The sequence below is a fragment of the Zalophus californianus genome, chromosome 6 (assembly GCF_009762305.2).
Source record: "Zalophus californianus isolate mZalCal1 chromosome 6, mZalCal1.pri.v2, whole genome shotgun sequence".
In the NCBI taxonomy this organism is placed as follows: Eukaryota; Metazoa; Chordata; class Mammalia; order Carnivora; family Otariidae; genus Zalophus; species Zalophus californianus.
The window spans coordinates 104449643-104471607 of NC_045600.1; the positions used below are offsets into that span (position 1 = coordinate 104449643).

At 37.5% G+C, this 21965-nt stretch overlaps 1 protein-coding gene across 18 annotated transcripts in view; it reads right to left on the reverse strand.

Annotated features, from left to right (window-relative positions):
* Positions 1–21965, reverse strand: part of CSNK1G1 (casein kinase 1 gamma 1) — a 178934-nt gene that overhangs the window by 64483 nt on the left and 92486 nt on the right. For all 18 annotated transcript variants that reach the window (XR_003515678.1, XR_003515680.1, XR_003515679.1 and 15 more), the window contains 2 exons: positions 18930–18970; positions 13631–13700 (listed from right to left, as the gene is read on the reverse strand). Coding sequence is in view for 15 of the 18 variants with exons in the window: in XM_027569970.2 (XP_027425771.1) it covers positions 13631–13700; positions 18930–18970 (111 nt within the window). In the remaining 3 variants the exon portion in view is untranslated. The remainder of the gene's footprint in view (positions 1–13630; positions 13701–18929; positions 18971–21965) is intronic.

Here is a 21965-nt window from a genome sequence, read left to right on the forward strand (position 1 = left end):
ACATTTACTCAAATTTAATGATACATATTTGGCCAAAGTTTAAATTAAAAACTACCATTAAATATTTTGCAGATGAAGCACTGTATATACTATATATCCATACTCTGCAATACATAATTACTGACCATGATCAGATACACAAATCCAGTTGGACTATACACTCTACAGGCAATTTAATGGATTTTTCAAGGCTAACTTTGATGGTGTGTGATTTTCAACTGTGTGCTAACTTTAGCTCCTAACCTCACATGCGACTCCTCTGTTTTTAACAGCTGGTTTCCTTAGAAAAACTGTCACCCTTTAAGCATTTTATTTATTTAAGATTTTATTTATTTATTTGACAGAGAGAACACAAGCAGGGGGAGCGGCAGGCAGAAGGAGAGGGAGAAGCAGGCTCTCCACTGAGCCAGGAGCCCAATGCGGGGCTCCATCCCAGGACCCTGACAGGATCATGACACTTAACCAACTGAGCCACCCAGGTGGTCCTGAAATCCTAGCATTTTAAATAAGATACCTAGAAACTGGTAGTTAGATGTGATCTGTGACAGCTGATGGTCATCTAGTTATTTGACTGATTATTAGAGTATCCTAGCAGCTAAGTGAACTGAAATAAGAGGTAATTTAGGATTTTGAGCAAAGTCTATAGCCTCAAATTAGGTACTAAGTCCCCAAAGTAACAGTGTCACCATATAGGAACTAAGCAAACTAGCACACAGATTAGCCCCCTCCAACTTATTCTCTAACATGTTTTATCTCCCTAGAACTGTTTTCAGTATTACAATTATTTTTCTAAAATTTAATTGCTTTTTTTTTTTTAAGTAATCTCTACACCCAACATGGGGCTCAAACTCAAAACCCTGAGATCAAGAGTCTCACGCTCTACTGACTGAGCCCACCAGGTGCCCCAGAATTATTTTTCAATCATAATAAACTTGATATTTAATTCATTTCACCCCTTTAGTATCTCATCTCTTAAATCTATATTAAACAATAAAGCTGGTGAAATAAGTCAGTCAGAGAAAGACAAATACCACATGATTTCACTCCTATGTGGAATTTAAGAAACAAAAGAACAAAGCAGCAATAGAGACAAACCAAGAAACAGACTCTTAACTCTAGAGAAGAAGCAGACTCTTAACTCTAGAGAAGAAACAGAAGGTTACCAGAGGGAAGGTGGGTGGGGAATGGGTGAAATAGTTGATGGGAATTAAGATGATGACCACTGAGTAATGCATAGAATTGTTCAGTCACCATATTGTACACCTAAAACTAATACAACACTGTTAACCATGCTAGAATTAAAATTAAAAAAAATAAGGCTAAGAGACTCAGCACTGTTTGAAATTTATTCCTTCCCACTTTATAAATACTTATCTTTAAATCAAAGAAGTTTTAATGAAAAATATATACATAAAAAAGACTAAGGAAGTATATATAGTAATAGTAGCTGTGAATAGAGCATGGCAGTGACCAAAACTTTTATCTTTCTTCTATATATTTTTCTATTTAAAAAAATTTTTTTAAGATTTATTTATTTGAGAGAGCACACACACACATGCAGGAAGGAACAGAGGGGGAGAGAGAAGAAGGAGGGGAAAGAATCTCAAGCAGACTCTGCGTTGAGCGCGGAGCCTGACTCGGGATTTGATCTCACGACCCTGAGATCATGACCTGAGTCAAAACGAAGAGTCGGATGCTTAATTGACTGAGCTACCCAGGCGCCCCTCTTTTAAATATTTTTCTAAACCTTCAGTGATACTAGCTTTCTCCAGAACTTACAAAATAATTTTTTAACTGAAAAACTTTCTTTTCCTTTGGGCAAGCTGTGCATAGATAATTGCAAATTCATCCTCTAAAGTTACTTTCTTTTTTAGGTAGCAGAGTTAAGAGATCTAGGCTGTCTTTTCTGAACTGTACCTGTTGAAAGTGGAGCCAAGCAAAAAGGTGACAAGATATGACCACTGTGTCAATGTGATTGTGTCCAAATAATTCTCTAGCTGCTGATGGGCCGTTTATGTCTGCAGACTTGCAATGCTATAGCCACTATACTGATGAGAACTACACATAATTCCTACTTTCCATGGGCTTCAATTCTAAAACTTTTACTATAGAGTTCTTGGATACTCTGTTTGTATGTAGGTAGTAATGAATAATGTCTCTAACTATATACCAAATATTTGCAGAAATAATTTGGGGGACTTCATTCTAATATCTTCAATTACTCGTTCATGTATCTACTCTGCTTCCTTAACACAGTTAATAATTACTGGCACGGGGGCGCCTAGGTGGCTCAGTCGTTAAGCATCTGCCTTTGGCTCAGGTCATGGTCCTGGGATCGAGCCCCGCATCAGGCTCCCTGCTCCGCGGGAAGCCTGCTTCTCCCTCTCCCACTCCCCCTGCTTGTGTTCCCTCTTTCTCTGTGTCTCTCTCTGTCAAATAAATAAATAAAATCTAAAAAAATAAAAAATAAAAAAAAAATTACTGGCACAAGCAAATAAAGAAGCGGCTAAGTTTGGAGAGGACAGTATGCATGAAGGAAAGAAACTTCAACTTAAATTGGTGATTGCACTGCCAGTCAAATACTGTTCAAAGAGCTTATATACTGAGATTTCATCAATTTAACAGACATTTGTTGAGCCTCTCCTTTAGATCAAGTGATATGCAAGTGATACTATAATGAATAAAAAATGTTTCTTGCCCTTAAAAAGCTCACAACCCAGCAGCATATTACACTGTGAAAAATCCACAGAGTGAGAGATAGCTAGCTCTAAGTGCCCTCATTACAGTGCCTCAAGGTGGCCTAGAATTCTTTGAGATTATTTCTATATTCTGCAAACAATGGAGTGATAAAAAGGAGTAAGAAGTTTTGGTCACTGCCACGCTAGAATACGGATCAGCAAACTAAGTCCATAGGTTACATATAACCTGGCCTGGATACTTTTGAATGATTAGAGAACCAAGTATGGTTTCTACATTTTTAAATATTTGAAACAATTTAAAAACTGATATTTTCTGACACACAAAAACTACATAAAATTCTAATTTCAGGAGCACCTGAGTGGCTCAGTCAGCTAAGCATCTGCCTTTGGCTCAGGTTGTGATTTCAGAGTCCTGGGAACAAGCCCTGCATTGGCCTCCCCGCTCAGGGGGGAGTCTGCTTCCCTCTCCCCCTCCCCCTGCTTGCGCTCTCTCTCTCTCTCTCAAATACACAAATAAAAACTTTTAACATTTTTTCTAATTTCAGTGTCCATGAACAGAGCTTTACTGGAATACAGCGCCATTCATTTACTTATTATTTATGGCTCATTCTGTGCTACAGGAAAAGAGATGAATAGTTACAAGAGAGACTAGCAGCCCTCGAAGCCTCAAGTATTTACCATCTGTTCCTTTACACTATCTGGCTTCATAAGAAATCGCATTTTCCAAACTGGAGGCAGGAGGGAGCCCAATTATATGTATCCTTCCTTTTCTACGGGCACTGATAGTCACTAGCAGTCCTACAGACCCTATAATAAACCTGCCTTGTGATGTTTCCTTAGTTTAGCACTGGGAATACCACTTCCTTTGCAAATTCATAAATGTATCCAGTTATGATAAGGACCAAACACTACCTGAACCAGTTGGCCTCGTTCTTGCATAAGAGTTTCAATTTGGTTTTACAGAACAAAAATAGGTATCGTAATGTGATCTTTTTTTTCCTGGGGTTCTTTTCCCAGGTATTACAAGACCACTGTGGCCAAGTGTCCCCTCCAAACTGGAATGAAGGCTGCAGAGTTGTGCAAGTAGAAGGGTTTGTTCTCACCAAGGAGGCTTAAGTGAAGGTACGTGCATTTAAATATGACCATATTCAGCTCCTCTGAAAGAAACAGACACTACCCTCAAGATCACAGATGTCGTGGGTTCACCATTGCTGGAATTCTGCTCTACTGAATCAGAAGGACTGGAAAATATGAAGTTGCTACTGCTTGAGAATCCATCAAAAATTCTTCAAAGATGAAGCTGCTGTCTCTTCATTCTGAGATTTTTAAAAGCTACGAGAAACGTTAATAGGATATTTCCATTTATATCTATAGGAAAGTTAGACCTTCAGTTTCAATGTAAAACAATAACTGCCTTGTATTTATATAGCACATTTCCCTTAAGAATTCAAGGCCTTTACAGACATTACCTCATTCAACTTCAGCAGGCTGCAAACTGTAAGAAACAGGTTTTCCTGTCATATGCCTAAGGAAACTGAGGCACAGCAGGGTCACATGGTTAGTGTGGAGTCAAAAAAACGGTGGGAAGGGACACAGTCAGTCGGGCGTCTGACTCTTGGTTTTGGCTCAGGTTGTGATCTCATGGGTCGCTGGATGGAGCCCACCATCAGGCTCCATGCTCAGCAAGGAGTCCGCTTGAGTTTCTCTCTCCCTGTCCCTCTGCCGCTCTCTGCCCTCCCCCAGTGTGCAAGTGCTCGCTCTCTGCCCTCCCCCAGTGTGCAAGTGCTCGCTCTCTCTCGCAAATAAATAAATCTTAAAAAAAACACACACAAAAAACAAAACAAACCAAAAAAATGGTGAGAAAAACTGGGCTAAACTTAACTCATTGTTGCAATTCTTAGCTGTCCCCACTCATTCACATTGCCTATGGAGATGGTAGATGTCTAAAACTCTATGGTCCTCAAAATGTAATTTCAAAGCTGCCCATTTATACGCATTAAGATCAGTTTTCCCCAAATTTAGTGGTATGTGTCTCCTCCCTCTACAATACCTCTGGAAGAGAGACTTCTGCAAAATATACATGGCAAGAAAGGTCCAGATTTCACTTTCTCTTACCAAATTCACTATTTTGTCCTTTCTTCTCTTATGAAAACTTTCTACCCAACTAGAGACCAAAAAGTTTCTAAATTCCTTAAATGCTCAGTTGAGGTATGTTACTTGTTCACAGCTACTCTTGTTACATGATTCACTTCTATTTTAAGTAAAATTCCCATCTTTGTAGTATCTCCTCAGCCGTTCTTATTTTTAATTTTCCTGTGTTTGCCCAGCTTGTTTATAATATACTCCTAAGGAAGTTCACAACATTATAGGAAGGTTTTGTTAATCTCACACATTCTGATAATTTTCTTCAGATCTATGCTTTATTCCTCTGTTGAAGGAGAACTACTTTCCGGTTAATTTAACAGTTGCCTAGATTCAAAGCTTTTTCTAGTACCAACTAGCACCTCCTATCTTGTTTGATGTTTGTTTGATGACATATGAAGTCATTCCCTCCTAGAAATTTCAAAATTGCAAAGTCTGATCAGCTCTCTGAACACTGTTTTTATTCACAGCATAAAGGTTTCAGTGGGTGAAGTGGATTGCACAGGGTAGCTCTGAACTTCTCAGTTGTATACATGGCATGTGTATTCAACACAAATGATTAATTTACTTTGGAAAGAAATATCTCAAAACCTAGTTGCCCAAGGCCATAAAAGGTTTTGGAGGTAATAAAGGCAGCCTTCTAAAGCATAGTTTGAGGGTACCATGTGAAACAGGAAATACTACTTTTTCACTGGGAGGAAGTTTTGGGCCTTTGCTTAATTAAACACTTCTAGGACTACCTTTTTTTTTTTTTAAGATTATTTATTTATTTGACTGAGAGAGACACAGCAAGAGAGGGAACACAAGCAGGGGGAGTGGGAAAGGGAGAAGCAGGCTTCCCGCCCAGCAGGGAGCCTGACGCGGGGCTCGATCCCAGGACCCTGGGATCATGACTTGAGCCGAAGGTAGACGCTTAACGACTGAGCCACCCAGGCGCCCCACTAGGGCTACCTTCTACCACTCTATCATAATTAGGTAAGGGATAATGGGTGGAAGGCCCCAGGCATCTGCTGGGGAAATATGTATGTATATACACCAGAAAAAAAATCTGTATTAAAAACATTCCTAGGGGCACCTGGGTGGCTCAGTTCGTTAAGTGTCTGCCTTTGGCTCAGGTGATGATCCCAGGGTTCTGAGATTGAGCCCCAAGTCGGGCTCCCTGCTCAGCGGGGAGCCTGCTTCTCCCTCTGCCTGCCGCTCCACCTGCTTGTACTCTCTCTGTCAAATAAATAAATAAAATCTTTTTAAAAATAAATAAAAATTAAAAAATAAAAAACCATTCCTAGCTCAGGTTTGCCTACTGTGTGAGCCTAGGTAAGCAAGTTAATAAACTCCCTGTGCTCAAAAATGGGAAAAATGAAATAAGCATATGAAGTACCTACTGGATACTTAAGTTTACTTACTTTCTCTGCCTAAAAGATTTTGCCTGAGCTTTGTTACATTGTGAAATTTCAGTATCTTGCTGTCTTTTTAAATTTGAGGATTAGCATCTCCTTTACAAAACATCCAAAATAGAATGATCATTAGCAGATTAGAATAGCTGTTGAAAAGCCAGGCCATGGCAGCTCAGGCTTAGATCAACTATGCCATGACATTTATTCCCAGAGTCCCTGAGAATTTTTCCCAGGCAAGTTGCTGGGTAGAAGTGGAATTAAGTGTTTAACCGGAGCAAGAGGAGTTCCTCCACTTCCTTTAAGATCTCTCAGTACAATTTAAGAAGGCTCCGGAAGCGAAAGATTATTGTAGTGTCTGTCTGTTTTACACTGAGGCCTTTCCAAATACCAAGTGAAGTGGTGAGAATTTACCATAACCTACTCTAGTACTTTCACTAAATAAGACAAAGTTATTATTCCAAACCACTGTTCCCAAGAAACTGTTAACTCTGAGAACAATTAAGAGAAGGCAACTTTATACTTCCTTCTGGCTAAATCAGAGGCCTCCACCGTATTTTATCTACTTGCATTCTCATTTCTCTATCTAGAGTCCTATTTTCTCGCCCTTGGCCTATCCCTCCTTCCCCCATCCTCTTTCATTTGTTCCTGTCCTTGCTTATGCATTCCCTCTCCCTCCCTTTCTCTCCTGCTGCCATGCTTGGTTCTGGGGTTTATTCATCTTTTATTAACCAAACATATACTAGGCCTTTACCATGTGGCCAGTACATATGTAGCTATGAACCCTCAGGCTCATACTGTCCCGTCTCTTACGTTTAGGCCTCCTGTTCAGGCCTCTGGTTTTGCCCATCTCTGCCTCAAACCTTTCATCCACCACGTCCAATTCCTTTGTGTTAGGATACCCAGCAAAAGTGGGAGGTGTACTGGATAAAAGGTTAATGGGCTGGGAAATTTTAAAATTCATGATGTTTATACTCTCCAAAGTAAAAGGACCCTGAGAGTGCAGGAAAAGCTAAAAACAATCCCTTGAACAGGAAAATGAGTTTGGGACTTACCCATAGTGACTATAACACAATTAACCAACACTGATGACTAACAAAAAAATGAAAAGAAAATAAGAAAGATGGTTACTTTCACCTGCTGACTGCAAAGCTTACAGCCTTTAATTACTATGATTAAATATTGCTGTTCTCTCTTTGATGCTCGCCCATTGTACCAAACAAATACTAAAGCAAATAGGAGGGCAAGCAAATTCCAGGGAATCCAGAGTAGATCTTTAAACCCTGACTCCTACTCTTATATATTCAGAACAATCTATAGAAACTACATATGAAAAGAAAAGCACAATTGTGCTCAATGCCAAAGCCCTTTGTACTTTCAAAAATCAGAACACAGTGATTTAAGAAGGAATGAAACAAAAATAAGACAAAACTGAATAAAGTATTTTCCAACAGTGAGGAAAAGAATACTTTTTCATAGTCCTTACATAGAGTTGCAGTTTCACATTTAAAAAATATTGTTTTTCTTCGTAATAACTTTGGAAATTCTCCAGTAATCTCAGATGCAGTGAGTTCAACCACAATATGCAAATAAAAATCTAACCCACCCCCAGCCATCCAGTTATGTGAAAACACTAGACAATGTTCCCATTTTGATTCACTTGGTCAATGAAAGTCTACTTTGCCAGGATTAATTTATAATGTAGTTAACTTAAAAAAATAATTTTATGTCTTCTGAAACTGAGGAAGATACCAAGTATAAAATACCTGCACCGGGATGTTTCTTGTACAGTAACATGTGGTTTTTAAAAATTTTGTATTCAACCTTAGAGTTCAAATAGTTCTTTAAAAAGTCATGTATTCTAACTTTCTACCCCGTGCACAAATCTTCCTCACAACATCCAGAATGCATAACCATTCAACTGCTGCCGAAAACTGTCCTTCCCCTAAAAGACAGGAAATCCTACTGTATAAGATAGCTTATTCCAGTTCATAATTTGTTTTTCTTCCTACAAGAAGGTGTTTGGAAAGAAAGGAAACAAGATATTGTGGCACATTATTATCACTTGTCGAACTTATGCCTGAAACTGTTATTAACACATGAATCAAGATAAATGGGGACATAAACAGGGTGCATGGTAATGTAAGAGGAAGGAGGGAGACCATAAATCCACTGCTCTAGTCTTTTAAAAAACTACTTGTTCTAATAATAATAATAATAATAATCAGGGCAAAAAAATGCAAAAATACTAAAGGATTAATGTAAAAACTTAAGAGTGCCACCACTTCCCATTTCTAATCATACTCTTCAAAGATAATCATTATTAAATTTTTTGTATATCCAATCAGATTTTTTCTATGCTCATGTAGACATACCTGTATTATATATGTATTTCTTATACTATACAAATATGACAATATACTGTTTTGTAAACCTTTTCACTTAAAAAACATATTGGGGCATCTTTCTGTATCTATACATAGGGCTCTACCTTCTTTTTATTTTATATTTCTCTATTAAAAGATTTTATTTATTTATTTGAGAGAGAGAGAGTACAAGCTGGGGAGAGAGGCAGAGGGAGAGGGGGAAGCAAACTCCCCGCTGAACAGGGAGCTCGACTCAACTCAGGGCTCAATCCCAGGACCCTGGGATCATGACCTGAGCCAAAGGCAGATGTTCAACCAACTGAACCAGCCAGGCACCCCTCTACCTTCTTTTTAAAAGCTAATTCCACAGTATAAATATACCATCATTTATTTATCCAGATCTATATTGATGACATTTAAATTATTTTCATTCTGTTCTAATTGTTATACAAAGCTAGAATGTACCCTTCCTATAGTTTCTTTCAATAATTTTTGTTTTAAATCATTTGGAATAAACCTAACCTACCACTTACTAGCTCTTTAAACACTTGAAAATCACCATCATATGGGGGCAAGTGGGAGAACAAATACAAGTTTTGAGTTACAATACTGGGGTATCAGAAATCAATAGGGGAAATGATTTCCTGAAATAAAAATCTAAATGTCTGACAACACATTAAAATAGGTGCCTACGTTATGGCCTATGAGGCTGATGGGCTATTACATAATGATCAGGAACATGAAGACTGCAGCATCATGACAAATATAACACTAAGTGAGAAAAGACGTAGTTACATGGAACCAAGAACTATGAAATATGTCTGCATATGAAAAGAAGAGATACTCAAATGAAATGTAGCTTAGTTAGGGTGCTAGGAGCATGGGTCACCATTTCCTTTCAAAATATCCTTTAATATTTTATAATTTAGTTTCTATGGGGAACGAAAAAAGAAACACTGAGAGCCATTACAAAGATCAGGATCGTGATTCTCAGTTTCAGGGCCCTCAATGCCCTCTTTCTTCCCTGATTATTTAGGAGATATCAACTGTCATAGTAATAATCAGGTCTTGAAATTCCCTGATGGCAAAGCTAAAATCAGCAAACAAACAGTGACGTGTGACTGTCCACAACAGTATGGAATGGAAGGTGTTAGAGATTAAACAAGAAAAAGAATGGACAATCAGGAAGAGTTCCAACTTAAACCATGTTCACAATCATCCAGTGCTACCATTCTATCTTCTCATGGATAGAGAACTGATAAGAATTTCCAGATCATACGGTCAGGGCAGTATGGGGGTCAAAAACCCAAGGTAAAGATTAAGACCTGGGTACTTAAGGAAGAAATGGTCATACTCTCAAGCCAACACAAAGTTCCCATTTCAGGAATTTAAAGTCTCACACTCTGGTCAGAATACCATTCTTTAAATTCATAAGCACTCATTCCTCCCAAAAAACTTCATCCATTTTTTTCAAAAAGATTTATTTATTTATTTGAGAGAGAGAGTGTGTGTGTGTGAGTGCCAGTTGGGTGGGGTGAGGAGCTGAGGGAGAAGGAGAGACAAACCCAAGCAGACTTCATGCTGAGCACAGAGCCAAACATGGGGCTTGATCCCACAACTCCAAGATCATGACCTGCGCTGAAATCAAGAGTGGGACGCTTAACCAGCTGTGCCACCCAGGCGCCCCTCATCCATTTTATAAGCACTGATTAATTCCTTGAACAAATCTAAGTAACAATGGGCTTTTTTTTTTTAAGTATTCTTTGTCATTGATACCCAAATATTTTGCAAATCACTGGCCTGTGATGAATAATGACAGACAAACACTAGTGAGTAAAAATGATTACATTATTTTGGTCACTGTGTGCCTTCGGCATGAAAGGTGGTTTATTTACAATGCCACATCACCTTGGTTCTGAAGAGAGTGGCATATAAGCTCTGGCTGTTTAAATATTAACTACTGATGAGTCACATTTGCAGCTGGAACTCACTCTAGAAAAATAGGGAGAGAAATGTTCATGCTTGTAAGGACTGGGTGTTCATGCTCATATTTATAATAAGACATGGTGAAAACTTGTCTACTTTCTTGTCAAATGATTTCCTTTCAAAATAGATTTCCTTTTTTGGCCATTCCCAGGAAATATTTTTATTAATAACTTGGCAAAAATCTAGGCATGCTTATCAAATCTTCCTAACTTTTTTCTTTCACCAAAATACTTCCTAACTGCCTATCATGTGAATGAACTATGTTGGGGCTTGAGATAAACTTGAGACACAAGGAAACAGAAGATACAAGCCTTGTTCTCCAGAGCTTATGGTCTCATTGCAGGGCTGGGGGGTGGAATATGCAATCACAATTAAAGAACATTCAATACATGATCACCAGGAACAGAATCAGGATTGAAAAAAATCCCAATATGGCATTTAAGAGGTTTAGGTGTTCAAAATCAATTATATAACCACAAAATGCAGAAAGTCTGGGTTGATGGCAACTTGTATAAAAAAGATGTAAAGGTTTCAGCTGAGTAAAACTCCATAAAAGCATAAAAGTCAACTAGTGAAATGGTTAAGATAGCTCATCTAAATTAATAACAATATTGTATCCAGACCAAGGAAGATAATAATGCCACTAACTCCACAACCAGAGTTAGTGGTGCTGTTTTATGAGGCTCATTTAAGAGGAACATAACAGAACAAGGAGAGGGAGAGAGGGAAGGAAAGAGAGTGAGAGAGCGTGTATTCACGCTTGACAGTGGTGATAGTGAAGTATCCATAAAACATATATACAGAAAGAGTGAAGGAACTGAAGACATTTGGCTTGAAAGAGGAGTTGGGGTGAGTGAAGAGGGCAGCATGTAACAGCTGTGATGCCTTTGAGCTGGTAACAGAGCTTAACTGTGCTACATGGTAATAAAGGCAAATTTTGGCCCCATATAAAGAATTTCCAGTGCCCTGGGCTTTCCAACATTGAACTTCCTCGAAAAGGAGTAAACTCAGTGGTTACTAGTAGTCAAGCAGAGATGGATAATCATTTGTTAAGAAAACCCTAGGAGCAATTCTTACACTGGGTAGAAATTTTAACAGATTTCTGAAGCTCTTCCTATCTTAGAAAAGCTTCTTGCTACCTTGTTAGCTGCAGGCAACAATATTACAAAGATGACACCCACCATAGCTACTTTTTTTTTTAAAAGATTTTATTTATTTATTCATGAGAGACAGAGAGAGAGAGAGAGAGAGAGGCAGAGGGAGAAGCAGGCTCCCAAGGAGCAGGGACCATAGCTACTTTTAAGAGCAGTTAACAATCTCAAAAAGCAGAGTCTGGAATCACCACCGAACTGTAAGATCTAGAAGGCTTTGTGACTTTGAGATGATTGCCACAAGTACTGGGAGGGAGACCAATGATGGCCAATAACTGGCCTGACCACTCAAACAGAGCATTGGCTATCCCCACTAGTCTCAGAGGTTGCTATTTCCTTCCTGCCTTAAGTGAAAGGCAATTTTTTTAAAGTGCACTTTCCTTCAATCCTCTCCCCATTTAATCCTTTTCAGTGCATGAAGAATGTCAAAACTTCAAGAATCTGCAATATTCTCCTGTATTCTGGAAGAGCACAGATGCTATTCCTACATAATAGGTTCATGAAATTTTTGGCTACATATCGAAAAGGGAAGATTGGCCTGATCTGATGGGTCTACTGGGAAGGGCTTACAGAAGAAATCCTGCAGACTGGCCTGGTCACCTTCCTCATGCCCCCTCAAACTTATAAGTTGGGCTGGATCTAGCATGTTTTACCTGAGACTTAGATTTGTGAAACATGTATAAATATATTTATCATAAATGAGCTATGATAATTGTCACCCTGAAATTTATAAAAACAGGAACAACATAACAGCCAACTTCAAACGTTTAGTTCTGGGAAGACAAGACTCAAGTTACACAAATGTCCTGTGAACTCAGGTTCAGTCTTAAATCCTATCTTAAATCCTATGCCAATTTTAAATCCTATGCCTGGAACATTCCATATTTAAGGATATAATCAATGAACAAACATATGCTGAAAGGCTCTTGTGAACAAGAACCCATTTATATTCAATGAAAGACAGATGCCTATCTTGGCCTTGCTAGGTTATGACTATGGCTGATTACTGCCACAGTCAGGATATAAGACCACTTGAATAACACTGTGTGGCTCTTACAGAATTCTATATATTCTAGGAAGTGAAACTCAAATTCCTTCAATAGTACCACCAATAGTGGTTCTTGAAATAAAAACATGTTTCAGTCATTCACATAAAACTGTCACACTGAAGAAAACATAAAGCAGAGGAATGTTGACTAATGTCTAACAATGAAACTAGTGCTGAACAATTTTGTCTTTTGCAAGAGGTATCCTATAGGTACAACCTCCTTAGGGTTGGTAACATTTGCACAGTCAAGATATTTTTCTGGAAGCTGGTAAGATATTTCAGAAATTAGAGCTTTTAGGTAAAAAAAAAAAAGGCATGTTTTAAAAAATTATAAATTTAATTAAAAAATCCTCAAAGGTCATAGGTTATTACGATAACATAAGATAGGTCTTTCAAATTAAGAGAATAATGGATAAAATGAGTTTTATGGTATTTTGGAATGTGTATTTTAGTATGTCTTTAAAACAGATACAGAGTCTCAATATGATAAGATATTGCTTGCAAATTACCAAACCCTCCTCCTTTCTTTTGGTATAAAGAAATGAATGAAAAGAGAAGGAAACTACTAGAAAGCAATACCCCATAAAATGTGTATTTCAGATGGGTAAAAGCATTCAAAAGGCTGATCTGTGGGCATGGCACATCACAGACCCCCAATCAACTGTCCCTCCAGGAACCAGAGAACAAGTAGCTTCAGTTGACTATGTTTATTTACCTACCCTGCAAACCAGGGGAGATATATGGTCTGGTAAAAAAAGGTCAACTAGACAAGAAAATTTGCATACTTTTGGGCTTTCAGCTAAGCTATATGCTAACTAAGCACATGGAGAAAACAGGCTTGACTTACCTGCACTGCCGAGCTGTTTATAAAACCTGTACTCTAAATGAAGCTGTGGAGCACGTGATTTTATTGGTTCCTGAAACCCAAGAAGAGAAATTGTGATCAGATGTAGACAAATAAAATTTTTCCATTCCTAGGTTTTCAAAGTAAACCAGGGCTAAGACCACTTAATATTTTAGAGATGATATCCATATATGATAGCATTTTCTTACCACAATTTCTCTTTGAAAACACAGCTAGGGGAAGATGAAGCTGAAGTATATACAATCCCTTCCAGGATATTTAAGTACAAATACTCTGTATGAGCCATCATTCAAGGATAGCTCCCTCACCATGAAGTATTCTCCTGAAATGTATTCTCCGAGGAAACCAGATGCAAAATGTTTTAATTAAAGACCAGCATGTATTCCCTGCCTGTTTTATTATGAATTTTGGGTGATAAACAGTATTATTTCTAGAAAAATGATATATGCTCCGAAAAAAATTTCAAATATACAAAAATTAGGAAAAGACTAAAAATAATCTGGGATCCTATCATTTTAAAGAAAAGCACTGTTAACATTTTGGTGAATGTCCTTCCAAATATTTATACATATATTTAGATATAATACAGACTTGAAAATATATTTAAAATAAATGAGATCATACTATATTTTTCTTCTGTGTCTTTAAATTCAACAACATAATGATGACATCTTCCCATGGCAGTAAATAGCTTTATATAAATTTTTTTTTTTAAAGGAGGCTCCATGCCGAACATGGGGCCTGAACTCACGACCTTGAGATCAAGAGTCATATGCTCTACCAACTGAGCCAGCCAGGTGTCCCATAAAGCTTTATATAAATTTTAATAGCTGTAGTGTTCCCCTGTGTGTGTGTGTGTGTGTGTGTGTGTGTGTGTGTGTGTGTGTGTGTGTGTACATATACCATAATTTTCGGACATTTTGGCTGTTTTCAGTTTTATTATGAATAATCCTGGAGGAACATTATATGCATATTTATTTTTACACTTAAGAAAATTAAAGATTGTAAATGCAATTAAAATATGTATCTTAAAAAATAAAATATGTACCTTTAATCAATATGATGTTCAAGTTTGCAAAAATAGTGTTTTTAAAGACCCTGGAGATAAAACAGCCAAACTACCACATTTTGCTCTACATCAAACTTTAAGAACTGGCTGGTTAATTATCCGGAATTGACAGTATACTGGGCAACTAGTTAACAAGAAAATCAAACATTACCCTGGAAAGCAGATCTATGTACCCATTAGGATAGCTATTATCAAAACCATAGAAAATAAGTGTTCATGAGGATGTGGAGAAATTAGAGCCCTTATGCATTGCTGGTGGGGATGTGAAATGGTACAGCTATTATGGAAAACAGTTTGGAAGTTTCTAAAAAAATTAAACATAGAATTACCATATGATCCAGCAATTCCACTTCTGGGTATATGCCTAAAAAACTGAAAGCAGGAACTCAAACTGATATTTGTATGCCCATGTTCATAGCAGCGTTATTTACAATAATCAAATGGGGGAAGGGACCCAAGTATCTATCAACAAATGAACAAACAAAATGTGATTGTATTTTGCTACACACACACACACACACACACACACACACACACACACATATTTTTCAGCCATGAAAATAAAAGACATTTGGACACACACTACAACGTGGATGAACCTTGAAGATACTACGCTAAGCAAACTAAGCCAGACACAAAGGATCAAATACTGCATGATTCACTGATATGAGGTACCTAGAGTAGTCCAATTTACAGAGACAGAAAGTTAAACGGTGGTTGCCAGGGGCTGTGAGGGAGGAGATGGAGAGTCAGTGTTTAATGGGAACAGAATTTCAGTTAAGGAAGATAAAGTTCTGGAGAAGGATGGTGGCAACGGTTGCACAACAATGTGAATGTATTTAATGCCACAGAGCGGCACACTTAAAAATGGGTTAAAATGGAAAATTCCAGATACAATTCTTTATCAGATATATGATTTTTAAATTTTCTCTCCCATTCCATGGGTTGTCTTTTCATTGTATTCAGAGTCCTCTGATACACAAAAGTTTTTAATTTTTATGAAGTCCAATTAATCTCTTTTCTTGCTTGTGCTTTTGTGTCATATCTAAAAAATCACTACCAAATCCAATGTCATGAAGCTTTTCCCCTAAGTTTTCTTCTACGAGATTTATAGTTTTGGCTCTTACATTTAGGTCTTTGATCCATTTTCAGTTAATTTTTTATGTATGATGTAAAGTAAGGGTTCAACTTCAATGCACATGGATATCTGGTTTTCCTAACAACATTTGTGTAAAAAGCTGTCCTTTCTCCAGTGAATGGTTACTTGTCCTTTTATAAAGACAGGCTCAAAAGAAGGAGATCCCACAGTTTCCCTTGATAATCCCTGAACCCACTTGTTTTCTATATTTTTCTTAAGGTACAGAATCCATAAATCACAGAATTCAGACGTTTCCTTGAAGTTATCCAATCTATCCCTTTGCTTCTAGGAAGGTTTTATCTAAATCAATTCAGGCAGGCTGAACTAGTTCACATCCTTAATTAGCTCCATGAAAGAACTCATATCCCTCTTTGATTATAAAATCAGCAATCATCAGAGTTGAACTTCAAGTTTATCAAGATTCTTGTAGTCAAAAGAAAAAGTACATAAGACTAATTATACTGTAAAGTCACTTCTTTATTCATTTATGTCTTCAAATAGAGGAGGATCACTCTTGAGAGTCTCCATTTGGCTTTAGATCTTCCACTGTAGCAACATTAAAGCAGCCAATTATGGAATTTGTCCTTCAGAAAATTCCCTAATAATTCACAAGGATCCAAATAGAAACAGGACAACAAATTAATATGGAACCAGAGATTTATCTTTCTGGAGGTTTTTTTTCTGGAGAAAGTCTTTGGATTCTGACAAACCACAAGGAGCAATGAATGAAAAAGCCACAGATCCTTCTTCAAACATAATACTTTAAAACTTCACAGTGGACACCTTGATAGGAAATACTCAATCTGATGTTGGGTAACTAAGCTAGCAGATTAAGAAAAAAGCAAAAACTCTTTAGAGTTACAAGGCTGAAAGTGGGCACAGAGGTCACATATATTCAGACATGAGGAGATTTTTATCACAGATGAAAGGACTTACACCCTTTAGGCCAACCCCTTTGGCATATAGTTGAAACCTGCTCAATTAGAGCTTCAAGGTGCTCTTCTGGAAGCACTATAAATAAAGTACATTATAAACACTGAGTCTATGTCTTGTGGAAGACAGCAAGATTAGCAGCATGGAGAGAATTTTTTTTTTTTAACAATTGTTAGAAAACTTCTGTTAAAAAGGACCTGAGAAATCTTGGTGATGGGGTAAAGGAAGGGCCATTAAACTATTTTATGTTGTATGTGATTCTTTAAAAAGGTTCCTAGAAATCTAAGAAACAAAAGCCCACAATGAAGATCCAAACAAAGTAGAAGGAAAACAGTACCAGCAGGGCTTCCTTTTATTTCTGTGCCAGATGCTGATCACATTTCCACAGAGGGCTGGCTATTTGCCAGAATCACAGTTATTCTGGAACACACATGTTTGCCTGAAATCCTAAACCGACAGCAGACGGCTACCTTGTAGGACTATAATGCTTAAGGCAAATTTTGCTGTTACAATGAAAAGAGCTCAATTACTGCCCTCCTAACTCCCATGGAGAACACAGCCCAACAGCAAAAGAGGAGGCCCATAGACAAGCCTTTATTTAACATTTCTTTGAAAGAGAAATAAGCTCCTGAGATACTGGATGACATGAAGTCTATTTTTAGCTTTCACTCTTGGCCATACAAAGTAGAATAAAGTTTAATAAACTATAAGTGAAATGCAGTGATCCATCATGTGAACAATATGTTATTAGCTTATCTAACGAGGTTAACTAGTATGAACTTGGAAGAAGAAATCTAGATAGAAAAGATTGTCCCTAACAAAAAGCCTCAAGAGAAGTCTTGATAAATGAAAGTACAATAACAAAGATACAGTATTGAGACAGTATTTTAAAGTGTTTCAGGAGCTACTTCTTCCTGTTACTAGTCCAACTTACCAAAGCAGTAAAACAGGAAAAGTAAAAAAGCAGATGAACTAGGGAACACTTTTACAGAACCAAATTCCTATAAATAAAAAATATGGTTAATCCTTTGATATTCAATCTGAGAAAATGTTTGGCCTGCACTGTAACATGCATTACCTGTCTTCCTGCTCCCATTTCTCCAAGAATTCCAAGTCAACAAACAAAAGAAAACACTTGGTTCCCTAGCAGCTACCTGCTCTAAGCCCTGCTTCCTATCCACGTCTTTGTAGAGAAACCAATCTGATAACTGTCTGACAGTTGTCTTCACAAGACAACTCTGACTTTTCTATAAACTGACAAGTTCAATCCACACACAGAGCAGGTGTGGATGTGGTAAGTGCAATTCATTAGAAAAGAACAGCATTATCACAATTATCACAAGATACTTCCTTCAATCATTAACTCCTCTGTCTTCCAACTAATAAAGCCCCAAACTGCCTACATATCCTGGGAGACTTACTAGGAAGACAAACATTTACACAGTATCATAGAAACTAGTCATATGACATATTTCATATGACTAGAAATGATTTTGTATTGACCTTAAATATAAGATAATTTTCTTCTAAAATTACTCTTCCTCAAAAATAACATTTTTTTTTTAACAGGATACTCTCTTTAATGATCATGTTAGTTATTCCTAAGATTAGTATTGACAAAACCAAGCCAACTTCTTGTTTCAAATTTGACCACAAGAGTTTCACATTTGACAGCTTTTTAAGGCAATGATTTGATGATCAGATTTGGTTCTCTACTATTAAGTATATTAATAAATGCCTTACATTTTAAAAATGGATTAGTTATAGTCAAGCAAAAGAAAATGATAAAATTTCCAATGGTTTTATCTTTTAAAATAGCACTGTGAAAGGTACAAACTTCACAGAAATTACAAGTCTTCTAGCAATTGTTTTTCTTCCAGTTATTTTTTAATAACTATTTTTTGATTCATTGTTGCTGAAACTATAGTTAGCATCCTCTAACTATATAGCATAACACAGTGTACAGTGATACATCACTGTAACGCTACATATATGGTTGAAGGAAAGTGACTATGTGGGATCATATGCAAAGGGAAAAAAAATTAGTATTTTTGTGAATGCTTACAACTATTTCTTGTAAAAAGATATGTGAGGGGTGAGAGCACCAAAACATAATTACCACAAATATAAATTCTACTCACCAGTTTGATAGCTACATACTCATTGGTGTAGAGATTTTTACCTAGGGGAAAAGCAGAATGTATATGTTTTAGTGACATTTATTTTGGGAAATGCAAAGCAAAATCTTAGCTTACAGGGTCATGAGAAAGGTCACATTCCCAAAGCTATTCACATATATGAAACATGATTTATAAGTGAAAAGCTAAACAGAGATAATGAGACCCAGTAAGACAAGAATAGAAACCACTTGAGAATTTGGAAATTTAAGTTAGATGTGAGAACTTAAAAAAGAAAACAAATCTCTTTTCTCTCTCACACACATTTTGTTATTTGTTATTTCCCAACTATTAAACCATGAAGCAAACCAAGAAATGCCAGAATGTCAAAGACACAGATTTTAACTCTTGGCACAACAAACACAAACCCTCAATTTTTTAAACTCACTAACAAATGGGGTTATATATTATTTGTCACAGTATTTAGTGTCAACTTGGCAAAAAGGACAGGGTGAAATAAAACCAAATACTGCCCTATTGTCCTTTTGGAAGACTCATCTAAGTAGATGATTCTCAAAGCTGTTGTGATTCTTCACCAGAACTCTAGCTCTTTATGAGCAGAAAACAGCTCTTCACCTGGACAACACTTAGACGTCTCAAAGTTCTTCCCACAATATTAACGATTTTTTTCCTCTCAACTTCTCTACCTGTATAAATGGAATCAATATTCTCCTAGACATCTAAAGTGAGTGCCTGGAGTGAGGATGAGGATGAAAGCAGCAATTAACCACTCGGTAAGCCCACACCCATGCTGGGCACCCTCACCTGCCCATCTCTACTGATTCTTGAAGGCTAATTCTAATTCCTCCTGAGTGTTTAGTTATGGCATTGGACATCACATTACTTCTTATATATTTGTCCTATCTTAATCAGCTAGATTATAAATATCTTTTTTTTTAAAGATTTTATTTATTTACTTGACAGAGAGATAGCAAGAGCAGGAACACAAGCAGGGGGGAGTGGGAGAGGGAGAAGCAGGCCTCCTGCTGGGCAAGGAGCCCGATGTGGGACTCAATCCCAGGACCCTGAGATCGTGACCCGAGCCAAAGGCAGACGCTTAACGACTGAGCCACCCAGGTGCCCCTTTTTTAAAGATTTTATTTATATATTTGAGAGAGAGAGACACAGCGAGTGAGGGAACACAAGCAGGGGGAGTGGGGGAGGGAGAAGCAGGCTTCCCGCTCAGCAGGGAGCCCGATGTGGGGCTCGATCCCAGGACCCTGGGATCATGACCTGAGCCGAAGGCAGACACCTAATGACTGAGCCACCCAGGCACCCGTATAATTACTTTTTAAATAATACATAGGGGGGCGCCTGGGTGGCTCAGTCATTGGCCGTTGGCCGTCTGCCTTTGGCTCGGGTCATGGTCCCAGGGTCCTGGGATTGAACCCCCTATCGGGCTCCCTGCTCGGCGGGAAGCCTGCTTCTCCCTCCCCCACTCCCCCTGCTTGTGTTCCCTCTCTCACCGTGTCTCTGTCAAATAAATAAAATCTTTAAAAATAATAATAATAGAAGTAAATGTTATATTTATACATACACACACATATGTACATAGTTGAATATATATGCATGGAAAAGGACATAGAAAGATGTATATTAAGGTATTAAAATGACTGTTTCTTAGTATTTTCTGATTTTTATATACTATAGTTTGTTTTTATAATGAACAACATGCTGCTTGCAATATAAGTTCCTATTTTAACCAGGATCTAGACAACAGATGGCCCTTTGCAAACCACACTATTATATTTTTAATACTGCTATCAGGTTGCCAAGCACCTTTATGTGTCAAAGAGTACACTAATTTAGGAATAACTTTTGTCTGCAAATAACATAATAAAGAGGACTCACAGATTGCCAGAGACCTAAGAAACCATTTTAAGATGAACAACTTCTTTTTTAAAGAGGTAGAAAAACAGATATTTTTTCTCTATATATTAACTGCATTTAGCTTCTAAAAGTTAATTTGTGTTTCTGATTAATCCTCTCACCAAAAACATTTTTAAAAATATATTTGATGAGATTGTGTAAAAGATACTAATAACTTGGAGAGGATAGTTGAAGTAGAAACAGACAATAGAGGCAGATTAAAACTCCAATTTGGCAGGGCATCTCATATTTGTGTGGATTCCCTGCATGTATAAAATTAAATTTTATTTTCTCCAAAAACAGGGGCGGTGCCTGGGTGGCTCAGTGTGTTAAGCCTCGCCTTCAGCTCAGGTCATGATCCCAGGGTCCTGGGATTGAGCCCATGTTGGGCTCTATGCTCAGTAAGGAGTCCGCTTCTTCCTCTCCCTCTGCTCCTCCCCCTGCTCATGCTTGCGCACGCTCACTCTCAAATAAATAATCTTTAAAAAAAAACAAAAAACAAAAAACAAAAAAACTCCAACTTGGCTACAGACTTATCCCACACCAGATACAATACTGCATAAAGATTTTTCAGGACAGCCCATCCTGGCACAGTATAAGCACTATTATTGTGACCCAAAACCAATTTTGGCACAAGACTGACCCTAAGAACTTAGTATCACTTAGAGGAAAATGGTCAAGTTTAAAATTGTAAACATGTTTAGGAGTCTTTATGAATTGGATACCACCCCTCCACCCCCTGCCCAGCCAGTTTTTTTAACAGTAAGAATTCCTACGGGGGTAGAGGCACCAAAATTCACCCCTTACTCATTTAAAGTATAACATGCCTTTACTGTCAAAGAATTAACCTAACCTTTGAAGTACATGCTTAACATAACAGATCTTCAATTCAACAGATACAACATTTAAGTAAAATAAAGTGGTGGTGTAAGTGTAAGAGTAGTAAACCTAGATTCTGATCTGTGTATTTATTAAGTATATATATTTAAAACATACCAATAACTGAGAAAGGCAGTAGAAGGCAATTCAGGAGTTCTCAGGGAAGAAATTCTTTTCTTTCTTCCCCCCATCTACTTCCTGGCTAGCGTCTTAAAAAATGAGTTGAATTTTAATAGATGAAGAAGGGGAAAA